Source organism: Microcaecilia unicolor, chromosome 4 (genome assembly GCF_901765095.1).
Source record: "Microcaecilia unicolor chromosome 4, aMicUni1.1, whole genome shotgun sequence".
In the NCBI taxonomy this organism is placed as follows: Eukaryota; Metazoa; Chordata; class Amphibia; order Gymnophiona; family Siphonopidae; genus Microcaecilia; species Microcaecilia unicolor.
In genome coordinates this window covers 44073549-44087057 of record NC_044034.1, presented here as the reverse complement: position 1 = coordinate 44087057, position 13509 = coordinate 44073549, and the positions used below count along the sequence as shown (strand labels likewise).

The 13509-nt window shown below is 43.7% G+C and overlaps 1 protein-coding gene across 1 annotated transcript in view; it reads right to left on the bottom strand.

The window, feature by feature from the left end:
- LOC115468457 (high affinity choline transporter 1-like) overlaps positions 1-13509 on the bottom strand; it is a 55546-nt gene that overhangs the window by 30215 nt on the left and 11822 nt on the right. Inside the window, exon 3 of the mRNA XM_030200193.1 lies at positions 8352-8507. Within this exon, the coding sequence (XP_030056053.1) occupies positions 8352-8507 (156 nt within the window). The remainder of the gene's footprint in view (positions 1-8351; positions 8508-13509) is intronic.

Below are 13509 nucleotides of genomic sequence, written 5' to 3'. Positions count from 1 at the left end.
CTATACCCCCCGCCCATGGTGTCCAGCATTTCCTTCTTTCCCTATTCCTCCCCAAGGTGTTCAGCAGCTTCCCTTCCCTTCCTTAATTCCTCCACAGCGGGGCAAGCTTGCCCATATAAGACTCTGTTGCTCGCTCAAGGATTTCCAGATCCCATCCATTCTCAAACAATAAGGTCAGAGAGGGTAGGATCGTTTGCAGAAGCTCAAGGTTCCATGTTAGGTGCAACCAGTGTTGCATATGCAAGCTGACTAATATGCCAATGGTGCGGCAAAAAAAGGGAAGCTGTTAAACAACTTGAGGAGAAGAATGATGAGATGCTGAACATAGACACATTGGTTGCTGTGACTGTGTCCACCCCCCCCCCCCCCCCCCCATTGTGCTGCCCTAGGCAGATGCCTACTATACTTAGTGGTTGGGCTGGCCCTGTAAGTGGACCATTTCTCTTTAAAATCTGCAATAAGGTATAGAAGTATAAAGCATCCACATACATTTGCAGAAATATAAATCCTGCAAACTGCTACCTCAATGATTTTCACTCAAGAGATAATGACAGAGTTGGTAAAATGGGAATGGGTGGTATTTGTTTATGCAGCCCCATAAACAATGGGTAGTGGAGGAGTATCCTAGTGGTTAGTGCAGTGGACTTTGATCCTGGGGAACTGAGTTTGATTCCCACTGCAGCTCCTTGTGACTCTGGGAAAGTCATTTAACCCTCCATTGCCCCTGGTACAAAAATAAGCACCTGAATATATGTAAACCGCTTTGAATGTAGTTGCAAAAACCTCAGAAAGGCGGTATATCAAGTCCCATTTCCCTTTCCCTATTCGAGATTCTACATGAAATGTTGAAACTATTTGAGATTCTACATGGAATGTTGCTATTCCACTAGCAACATTCCATGTAGAAGCCTGCCCTTGCAGATCAGCAACGCGGCCGCGCAGGCTTCTGTTTCTGTGAGTCTAACGTTATTTATTTATCTATCTATTTATGTATTTGTTTGTTTGTTTGTTTGTTTGTTTGTTTGTTTATGACATATGTATCCCACACTGTCCTGAACAAGCTCAAGTTCAATGTGGCTTACATTCAGGAAAATACTACAACATCAAACATGGGTGTGGAATCACAAAATCAATGATGATAACTTCCAAACAAAATGATCCACTCAAAAATAGAGATTTATATGAAAAAAGAAAGGAAAAGCCTCAAATAGATCCAAATCCAAAGATTTATAGAGCTAGGTGTGATCACCAAGATCTACTCTTCATCGGCAGCAAAAACCTTCCATATAAACATATATTTGTTTATTTTTCAATGTTCACAAAACATCTCAGTATACAGCAATATTGAAGTAACTTCTTTCATATATTCAGTAAAGGCAATCCACAGCTCTACTATATTCAGTGAGAAAATCCTCAGCTTTACTGATCCAAAAATCAAATGCACTTATCTTTAAGCAGCATAGAGTCAGCTTCTTCAATCATTCTCCTAACACCATGGACCCACGATGGCCATTGTTTCGCTTAGCTGCGTCAGGGTCCAAACTGTTGGGGCTATTCTAAAGAAAGAAGAAAAGTAATCAGGCTTAACTCATATATACATAAACCCTGACACCAGTAGAATCTTCATCGGAAGACTTTCTGTTCATCGAACGGAACACAAGCATTCTTTTCATGAATTGTGCTGTGTAGTTTTACAGCGAGTGGCTCCGCGACGTAGAGGAGGAGACAAGGCGTAGGATATTGCTTCAACAGGAGCAGAAGTGGATTTTTGCATTGAAATCCTTGGAACCCACAGGTTTGAATTCATGTGTATAGAGTGGTGTCATTTTTTCTGAATTTCTGATTGGAGGAATCAAGTAAAAGCTTCTGACGTCACTTGTGAAAGGGGGTGGCCGTTTTGAAGGACTGTGAGAGCCGGGAGGCAGCCATAAGAAGGGGAAGTGCTGTCCTGATATGTGAGAGACTGAGTGAGTTTTATTAATATGTATATATTTCAGTGAGTTAAGCCTGATTACTTTCCTTCTTTCTTTAGAATAGCCCCAACAGTTTGGACCCTGACGCAGCTAAGTGAAACGCTGCCCATCGTTGGTCCAGGGTGTTTGGAGAGTTATTGAAGAAGCTGGCTCTATATGTGCTGCTTAAAGATAAGTGCATTTGATTTTTGGATCAGTAAAGCTGAGGATTTTCTCACTGAATATGGATTGCCTTTACTAAATATATGAAAGAAGTGACTTCAATATTGCTGTATACTGAGATGTTTTATGAAAAATGAACATTGACAAATAAAAAAATATGTTTATATGGAAGGTTTTTGCTGATGATGATCACACCTAGCTCTGTAAATCTTTGGATTTGGATCTCTTTGAGGTTTTTCCTTCCTTTTTTGAGATATATTTTTAGTGGATCATTTCGTATGGAAGTTGTATTCAGGAATAACATGAAATATATGATACAATCAGATAATTAATTATAACATTTTAACATATTAGGAATAATTGTGTGTTTTGTCATGAAGCTGGCAAGAGTATTGGTTATGTTGAAACATCTAAGAGAGGCGGTAACATTTTGAGAAATGGCAAACAGAATTGAACACAATACTCAAGGTGAAGTTGCACCATGAAGTGATACAGAAGCATTATATTTTTGGTCTTATTCAGTAGGGAGTGCTGAAGATGCTGAGACTGAGTGATAGAAACCTTGCTAAGGAGGATGGCAGAGTCAGCTTGCAAGAAACTATTACAAATTATGGGGCAAGTCTATATTTGGGTGCTACGTATTAGGTGCCACAATGGGGAGAGATGAGCAGAAATTCTGTAATGGCATCTGTGTGCACAGATGTCATTATAGAATAGTGGCGTAAGCCCAAAGATGTGCACACAATGTTAGGTGCATTCAGTCACACTAGATCAATGTGCAGGCTAAGTGCTACAGATCTTGCACATAGCTTACAGTATCCTGTAAGCTAAGCGCATAAGTGAAAGACACGTGCATTCACGCCCATATATGAGGGAATTCTTTAAAGGGTGCTCAAAATTGCATGCCCAAATTTGGATGCAATCCCGAGATGCACGTGCAACTATATTGGGAAACGAGCCAATTAACATCAATAATTTAGTGCTAGCAATCAATTATTGATGTTAAATTGGCCCCAAATTGGATTTGATGGTGCATCTTGCAACATGCTATTTTATAAAACTGTGTGCCCAATTCCCATGGCATGCAACCCAAGAGGGAGCATGGCCATGGGAGGGGCATGGGCAGATCAAGGCATTCTGGAAATTTGCGCACAGTGTTATAGAATATTGGGGCTGCATGTCCACATTGAACACCAGGAATTACACCTGGTTTCGGCAGGCATAAGTCCCTGGTGCCCAAATTCGGGCATGCCAGGGTGCCCAACCAGGAATGCTCTTTATAGAACAGCGCTGGGCGATGATTTTTTCTGGCGCCCAAATTTAGGCATCAATAGTTCTTTCAAAATATAAATGTAGAAACACTCTGAGTGAGATGACCTCAGAAACTAGGCTCAAGCTTCTATTATATAAGCTGGAGCACAATGTACCATCCAAGGTCAAAGAAAAAAACTTCGCTTATAAACAATGCAAAACAGCAGTCCCATAATCTTCAAACAGAGTGAAAACCACAGGCATCAAAGGATCAAAAAAGCTACAGTACTTAAACGGTTCACGCTAACTCCGTTTTTATAGTCCACTTATCTACATGTTGTCTTCAGTACTCCATTCCATCAAGCAACAGTAATGCCAAACTTGTGTCCAGCAACCATACGTGTCCCCAATACCTGACAAGAAATTGCATCAGGGGTAAAGATCCTGGGTCACAGCCGCTACCAGGAGTTCCCTGCTTGACCAGAATCTTTACGCCTGACACAGCTTCAGCGAAACAAGAATTCCCTGTCAGATATTGGGTATATGCATGTCTGCTGGACACAAGTTTGGTGTTACTGCTGCTTGACGGAATGGAGTATTGAAGAACTGGAAATGTATGGAAAAATGTAATCAAAATGATTAAGAGGATAGAACAACTTTAATATAAGGAAAGCCTAAAGAGTTTAGGGCATTTCAGCTTAGAAAGGGGAGATATAATAGAGGTCTATAACATCCTCAATGAAGTGAAACAGATAAACACAAAACTGATTGTTTATCAAAAAGTGAAAAGACTACGGGACACTCCATGAAATTACATAGCACAAATGTTGCCCGGGAGGGAAAGGTTAGGACAGCTGTTGTACTGGGTGATTCGATCATTAGGCATATAGATAGCTGGGTGGCTGGTGGACGTGAGGATCGCCTGGTGACTTGCCTGCCTGGTGCGAAGGTGGCGGACCTCACGCGTCACCTAGATAGGATTTTATATAGTGCTGGGGAGGAGACGGCTGTCTTGGTACATGTGGGTACTAATGACATAGGAAAATGTGGGAGAGAGGTTCTGGAAGCAAAATTTAGGCTCTTAGGTAGAAAGCTGAAATCCAGATCCTCCAGGGTAGCATTTTCTGAAATGCTACCTGTGCCACGCGCAGGGCCCAAGAGACAGGCAGAGCTCCAGAGTCTCAATGCATGGATGAGACGATGGTGCAGGGAGGAGGGCTTTAGATTTGTTAGGAACTGGGCAACATTCTGGGGAAGGGGGAGCCTATTCCGAAAGGATGGGCTCCATCTGAACCAGAGTGGGACCAGGCTGCTGGCATCGGCGTTTAAGAAGGAGATAGAGCAGCTTTTAAACTAGAAATGGGGGGAAGGCCGACAGTCGCTCAAAAGAGCATGGTTCGGGATAAGGTATCTTTCAAAGATATCACCATAACAGGGAAGATAGAGTATCCTGATAGTGAGGTTGCAAAAGAGATTGTAGTAGATCGGGTATCTTTAAATAATAATAAAAATCAGACAAAAGATTGCCAATTAATACTGTCAAGTACTAAGCATGATGTACTTAGGAACAACAAACATAGTTTGAAATGTCTATATGCGAATGCCAGGAGCCTAAGAAATAAGATGGGGGAGTTGGAATATATTGCACTAAATGAAAAATTAGATATAATAGGCATCTCTGAGACCTGGTGGAAGGAGGATAACCAGTGGGACACTGTCATACCGGGGTACAAATTATATCGTAGTGATAGGGTGAATCGGATTGGTGGAGGGGTAGCATTGTATATTAACGAGAGCCTTGAATCAAATAGATTGAAAATTCTGCAGGAAACAAAACACTCCTTGGAATCACTGTGGATTGAAATTCCATGTGCAAAGGGGAAAAGGATAGTGATAGGAGTGTACTACCGTCCGCCTGGCCAGGACGAACAGACGGATGCGGAAATGTTAAAGGAAATCAGGGACGCAAACAAACTGGGCAACACAATAATAATGGGGGATTTCAATTACCCGCATATAGACTGGGTTAATGTAACATCTGTACACGCAAGGGACATAAGATTTCTTGATGAAATCAAGGACAGCTTCATGGAACAGCTAGTTCAGGAGCCGACAAGAGAAGGAAAAATACTAGACTTAGTCCTTAGTGGTGCTCATGATCTAGTGCAGGGGGTAACGATACGAGGGCCACTTGATAACAGTGATCATAATATGATCGGTTTTGATATTGGCATTGAAGGAAGTGAAACTAGGAAATCAAGTACGCTAGCGTTTAACTATAGAAAAGGTGATTACGACAAAATGAGAAAAATGGTGAAAAAAAGACTGAAAGGAGCAGCTCGCAGAGTAAAAAACTTGCATCAGGCGTGGATGCTGTTTAAAAACACCATCCTGGAGGTTCAGGACAAATATATTCCACGTATTAGAAAAAAGGGAAAAAAGACTAAACGTCAGCCGGCGTGGCTAAACAGTAAGATAAAGGAAATCATTAGAGCCAAAAAACAATCCTTCAGAAAGTGGAGAAGAGAACCAACTGAAAGTAACAGGATAGATCATAAGGAATGCCAAGCCAAATGCAAAGCGGAGATAAGGAGGGCAAAAAAGGACTTTGAGAAGAAATTAGCGTTGGAAGCAAAAATACATAGTAAAAATTTTTTTAGATACATTAAAAGCAGGAAACCGGCCAAAGAGTCGGTTGGGCCGCTGGACGAAAATGGTGTTAAAGGGGCGATCAAGGAGGACAAAGCCGTAGCGGAGAAATTAAATGAATTCTTTGCTTCGGTCTTCACCGAGGAGGATTTGGGGGGGACACCGGTGCCGGAAAGAATATTTGAAGCGGGGGAGTCGGAGAAACTAAACAAATTCTCTGTAACCTTGGAGGATGTAATGGGTCAGTTCAGCAAGCTGAAGAGTAGTAAATCACCGGGACCTGATGGTATTCATCCCAGAGTATTAATAGAACTAAAAAATGAACTGCGGAGCTACTGTTAGAAATATGCAATCTGTCCCTAAAATCGAGTGTAGTACCGGAAGACTGGAGGGTAGCCAATGTTACTCCGATTTTTAAGAAGGGTTCCAGAGGAGATCCGGGAAATTATAGACCGGTGAGTCTGACGTCGGTGCCGGGCAAGATGGTGGAGGCTATTATTAAGAATAAAATTGCAGAGCATATACAAAAACATGGACTGATGAGACAAAGTCAGCACGGATTTAGTGAAGGGAAGTCTTGCCTCACCAATCTAATACATTTTTTTGAGGGGGTAAGCAAACATGTGGACAATGGGGAGCCGGTTGATATTGTATATCTGGATTTTCAGAAGGCGTTTGACAAAGTGCCGCACGAAAGACTCCTGAAGAAATTGCAGAGTCATGGAATCGGAGGTAGGGTATTATTATGGATTAAGAACTGGTTGAAAGATAGGAAGCAGAGAGTAGGATTGCGTGGCCAGTATTCTCAGTGGAGGAGGGTAGTTAGTGGGGTCCCGCAGGGGTCTGTGCTGGGTCCGTTGCTTTTTAATGTATTTATAAATGACCTAGAGATGGGAATAACTAGTGAGGTAATTAAATTCGCCGATGACACAAAATTATTCAGGGTCGTCAAGTCGCAGGAGGAATGTGAACGATTACAGGAGGACCTTGCGAGACTGGGAGAATGGGCGTGCAAGTGGCAGATGAAGTTCAATGTTGACAAGTGCAAAGTGATGCATGTGGGTAAGAGGAACCCAAATTATAGCTACGTCTTGCAAGGTTCCGCGTTAGGAGTTACGGATCAAGAAAGGGATCTGGGTGTCGTCGTCGATGATACGCTGAAACCTTCTGCTCAGTATGCTGCTGCGGCTAGGAAAGCGAATAGAATGTTGGGTGTTATTAGGAAGGGTATGGAGTCCAGGTGTGCGGATGTTATAATGCCGTTGTATCGCTCCATGGTGCGACCGCACCTGGAGTATTGTGTTCAGTACTGGTCTCCGTATCTCAAAAAAGATATAGTAGAATTGGAAAAGGTACAGCGAAGGGCGACAAAAATGATAGTGGGGATGGGACGACTTTCCTATGAAGAGAGGCTGAGAAGGCTAGGGCTTTTCAGCTTGGAGAAGAGACGGCTGAGGGGAGATATGATAGAAGTGTATAAAATAATGAGTGGAATGGATCGGGTGGATGTGAAGCGACTGTTCACGCTATCCAAAAATACTAGGACTAGAGGGCATGAGTTGAAGCTACAGTGTGGTAAATTTAAAACGAATCGGAGAAAATTTTTCTTCACCCAACGTGTAATTAGACTCTGGAATTCGTTGCCGGAGAACGTGGTACGGGCGGTTAGCTTGACGGAGTTTAAAAAGGGGTTAGATAGATTCCTAAAGGACAAGTCCATAGACCGCTATTAAATGGACTTGGAAAAATTCCGCATTTTTAGGTATAACTTGTCTGGAATGTTTTTACGTTTGGGGAGCGTGCCAGGTGCCCTTGACCTGGATTGGCCACTGTCGGTGACAGGATGCTGGGCTAGATGGACCTTTGGTCTTTCCCAGTATGGCACTACTTATTCAAAACAAATAGAAGAAAAGTCTATAAACCATTATTACAGTAGACCTACAGAAAGCCACTGCTTACTCCTCAGATAAAGTAGCATGGAATCTTGCCACATTTTGGGACTCTACCAGATACATGTGACCTAGACTATTGGAAACAGGATACTTTGGTCTGACCCAGTAGGGCTACTCTTATGTTCTTATGTAAGATGTGATGGCTGACCCCTGGAGATGCCTGTTTGTTAAACTGGAGGAGCAAAATGGATGTCCTTAAGCCATAAATTAGAGGGTGAGGGGCTTTCGGTTGAGGTTCAGGTCTCAAGGATATGGCCTTCCTTCATATTAAACATTAGTGGATTGGGATATACAATGTAACCAAGAGATGTTTCCATTGTTATCCATATCCATATCAAATCTCAAAGGTAGCTTTATTATTTACCTAATGAAGCAAGAATTGCAGCAAACCAAAATATATCTCCTAGCAATGATGGAATGAAGAGAATACTTCCCATTGCGTTCCCATAGGTTTCTTGCAGAGGGTCCATCATAGTCACGTATTTCTTAGACCTTATGGGCTTTACAAAGAAGATGCCACCTAGAAGGAAATCAAATTATAAGGGCTTGAATTTGGCTTTGTATTTAGTATTTCATGAGAAGAACTATTTCTAACAGAAATGTTGACTAGCATATAATATGGTATGGGTGTGTAGCAATACTGGCTCCCAAGAAAGGCTTGATTGTGTGTCACTGTATACACAGGTCACCTAGAGTGACCTAGAGTGGGAGGTCAAGCAGGCCCCTTGTTTTAGCCTACTTTATAAAAACACAAAGGAGCCTGTATATCTTTACAAAATTGCCCCAGAAAAGCTGCAGAAATTGTGGCTATACTGAAACTGCATATATTTACACAAGATCAGGAGCAGACATACAGTAAGTGCAACCCAAACAGAAGAGGTGTTACGGATCCGTAGATGATCACAATCCAAAAAACAGAAGCAGATCCCAAGTGAAGGTCATACAGCAGTTGGTTTACTAAAACAAACAACCTGAAGAGGCCACGTTTCAGTTGAAGGTTGCATCAGGGGTAATACTAATAGGGATTTACTCCACACTTTCCCCTAGTAGCCAAAGACTTCTGAACAGCCTCGCTGATGTAGACAATGAGCCCCGGCTCTCCTCCACTCTTCCTCCTCATTCCCATTTCCAGTGACTGGCATTGAATATCCAGGTTTTTTTGGCCGGCTTTAACTTAAACTGCCTATGCTGTATTATGGTTGCATAATCCCTTCAAGCCATTGTGAGTCCATCAAGATTTCAACAACATAAAAGTATAAAAAGCGTTACTACACAGCATGTTGCTCAAACCTCCCACCCTCTCGTGCATGGAGAGAGCTGGATGAGAACAGACACCTAGATTGCAAGGCAAAAACTCTTGTCTAGCACATCTGAACTGTAAATGATTTCTCCTTGTTTGATTACTGGTTCAAGAGTTCTGAGTCTTCTCATAGCAATGTTCTATACTCTGGTTTAAACAGACTGTCACGCATGGAGGGGCCTAATCGAACGGGGCGCCCATGTTTTCCTGAGAGCGTCCTCGCAGGACATCCTGGCAAAGGGGCGGGGAAACCCATATTATCGAAACAAGATGGGCGGCCATCTTTCATTTAGATAATACGGTCGGGGACGCCCAAATCTCCACATTTAGGTTGACCTTAGAGATGGTCATCCCTAGAGATGGTTGTCCCCGATTTTCGGCGATAATGGAACCCGAGGACGCCCATCTCAGAAACGACCAAATCCAAGCCCTTTGGTTGTGGGAGGAGCCAGCATTTATAGTGCACTGGTCCACTGACATGCCAGGACACCAAGCGGGCACCCTAGGGCACTGCAGTGGACTTCAGAAAAAGCTCCCAGGTGCATAGCTCCCTTACCTTGTGTACTGAGCCCCCCAAAACCCACTCCCCACAACTGTACACCACTACCATAGCCCTTAGGGATGAAGGGGGGCACCTAGATGTGGGTACAATGGGTTTGTGGTGGGTTTTGGAGGGCTCACATTCACCACCACAAGTTTAACAGGTAGGGGAGGTGCGCCTGGGTCTGCCTGCCTGAAGTGCACTGCAGTACCCACTAAAACTGCTCCAGGGACCTGCATACTGCTGTCATGGAGCTGGGTATGATATTTGAGGCTGGCATAGAGGCTGGAAAAATATGTTAACATTTGTTTTTTTAGGGTGGGAGGGGGTTAGTGACCACTGGGGGAGTAGGGGGAGGTCATTCCCAATTCCCTCCGGTGGTCATCTGGTCATTTAGAGCACATTTTTGTGGCTTGGTCATAAAAAAAAAAAGGACCAAGTAAAGTCGGCCAAGTGTTCGTCAGGGACTCCCTTCTTTTTTCCATTATTGGCCGAGGACGCCCATGTGTTAAGCACGCCCCAGTCCCGCCTTCGCTATGCTTCCAACACGCCCTTGGGAACTTTGGTCGTCCCCACAACGGAAAGCAGTTGAGGGCGCCCAAAATCGGCTTTCGATTATGCCGATTTAGGCGACCCTGGGAGAAGGACGCCCATCTCCCGATTTGTGTTGAAAGATGGGCGCCCTTCTCTTTCGAAAATGTGCCCAATAGTGTCAGCAACAATTTGTGAGGACATTACAGTGAAATCTTGGGATTCTTCTGTGGGTTTCGGTTAATAAAGTCTCAGTGCATTTACTAAAAGCATCAAATGTGTGGTGACAGAGAAATGCTATCATCTGTTTAAGTGCAAGCAAGACTTCAGACAGAGTAAAAGCATTTTTATTTACCTCAGGAACACTCAGAGGCTGATGCTCAAAAGCCACCATTAACATCCACATGCATGTATAGCCACTGTTGAACTTACCAATCGTGGAACTGTGATTGATGCTCAAAGGAAATCAAATGCAAATGAGATATACAGAAAGTCTACATGCAGCTTGGTATAGAAAGCACAGAACGGTCTCACAGTAAGTGTCGATGTTCTACGTGTGCCCGAGAAAACAAATGGCAACAACTGTGTCACAGGCATTCATGGAGGATAATTTAATTGTTTATTGTTCCATGACACCTTTTTACACTACTGTTATGTATGGAATGTACACATATAATACACACACATGGTATATTTCTACCACACATGCAAATACTATTAAAAAATTAAAACAAACTGCTTTCCTCTTTCTACAGGTGGAACATACACATATAAATACACGCACATGGTATATTTTCCACACACTTGGCACATGTCCCACAAATGTGCAAATACTAATAAAAATGCTAGCAGACTGCTCCACTGAGAAGTCACCCTCATGCAATGACACCTTCAGACCTCTTGGAAATTTTTGAACATTACAGGTAGGCGCTCCTTTCTGTGCATTGCTGTAAAACATCTGTGCATCACACAGAATGCTAATTTTAATACAAATGAGCTCATTTTAATACACTTGCATAGCATTTTTGGTCACTGCTTCCAAAGCAGTGCCGAGACCCTTTGTGTATTAGGTGCTCAATAATGTGTGCACTAAACTGGGTAAAACCAGTCTAAATGAAACATTTGCTTTGAGCATCAGTGCCTCAGTTGTGAAAGTCAGAGTAAGAAACTGCAAATTGTTGTAAATATTTACTGTATGAATACAAGTGGGAAAACTGGACTGTGTGAATAACTGAGAATTACAAAACCTGTAAGAGCAATTCTTAACAAAATGTATAAGCAGAACATCTGTAAACCTCACATCTGCTATGGTTACCATACGTCCGGATTTACCCGGACATGTCCTCTTTTTGAGGACATGTCCGGGCGTCCGGACGGATTTGGCCAGCCTGCCCGTTTGTCCGGATTTCTGGACAAACGGGCTGGCTGGCGGGGGCGGGGCAGGCTGGCGGGGGCGGGACTCCCCTCCCCTTACTGTACTATCCCTGGTGGTCTAGAGGTACCTCTTTGTCTTCGGGGCAGGAAAGAGCCCCCTCTTTCCTGCCCGGAGCGCTGCTGCTAGCTGCCCTGCATCCTGTGAGTCTGGCTCTCGGCGTTTCAAAAAGGCCGCCGAGACTTCAACTCTCAGCGGCCATTTTGAAACGCCGAGAGCCGGACTCACAGGATGCAGGGCAGCTGAGCTGGTAGCAGCGCTCCAGGCAGGAAAGAGGGGGCTCTTTCCTGCCCTGAAGAGGTACCTCTAGACCACCAGGGATAGTAGAATATGGGGAGGGGAGGTGACGGGGGGAGAGGAGATGCCGGGGGAGGGGGTGTGAAAGGGGCGGGGCAGGGACGAAATAGGGGTGGGGCAAGTGTCCTCTTTTTATGAGGACAAAAAATGGTAACCCTAACATCTGCTATCTGCTGCCCCAGACTTCTAGCAGCCACTTCTTATGCACAGAGGGCTCAAAGCTACATATATAATTAGCTAAGCCTGGTGCTGTGTGCTAACAGAGGAAGGAGCTACTGCACCTCCCCCATCTTTGCTCTGACAGCAAATAAAGTAACAATTCTGGCACAGAGCCAAGTTCCATACTGACTGCAACAGGTGCTCTAAAAAATGTTGTAAAAAAAGGAAGAAAAAGGTTTATTCCTGCCAGTGTGTGATTGTAAGCCGTAGCCCAGGCAAAAGACAGTAAGGAAAGTGAGGTCACTGAACAGAGTGAACAAAAATATCCATGCTGAACCAGATAGCATTGTAAATGCAGCATAAGCCAGTCTTGAAGATGGTTTTAAAGGTTCCAAAGAACAAACAAGCTTACAGAAGAGGCCAGAGAAAACTATGAAGCAGAAGTACACAGGTATCTCCTTCTCCTGAAAAGACTCTGGCTCAAAGTAGGGCAGGAGATAAGAGTGGTTTCAAAAAAAAAAGCAAAGTTGATAGTCTCCATATACAGAAATTACAGTCAATCTACAAGCAGTATAAGCACAAGTCAAAAGAATATTGCCAGTTCCTAATCAGGACAGGTACAGAAGATAGTTTGGCCCAAAGAGAGAGACAGCAAGCTACAGACCTCACACGCCAGGCCATGGTGACAGAAGCAATTAAAGGCACAAAGCCTCACAAAGGTCCAGCAAGGGAGAATGCGTTCCAACACTCTGGCAGCTCTAAGCACAATCCCAGAACTTCTAGAATTTCTAGATCTCTAAAATCACACAGGGCCAGCCATTCCAATTAGCCTGCACTGGGTCTGAGCTATGGCAGAGGCTTTCTTTATAGTGAGAAAAAAAGCAGCCATGAAGCTAGAGAAAGCTCAAGCTATAAGAGGAGGAAAAGAAGGCTGTGGCTGCTGCTAAGGAGGCTGCTGTTGCTGCCACTGCTACTGTCGTTATGCTCATATTAGCCCTCTCCTCAAGTCACTTCACTGGCTTCCTATCCGTTTCCACATACAGTTCAAACTCCTCTTATTGACCTATAAGTGCATTCACTCTGCAGCTCCTCAGTACCTCTCCACTTTCATCTCTCCCTACATTCCTCCCAGGGAACTCCGTTCACTGGGTAAATCTCTCTTATCTGCACCCTTCTCCTCCACTGCTAACTCCAGACTCCGTTCCTTTTATCTTGCTGCACCATATGCCTGGAATAGACTTCCTCAGTCGGTACGTCAAGCT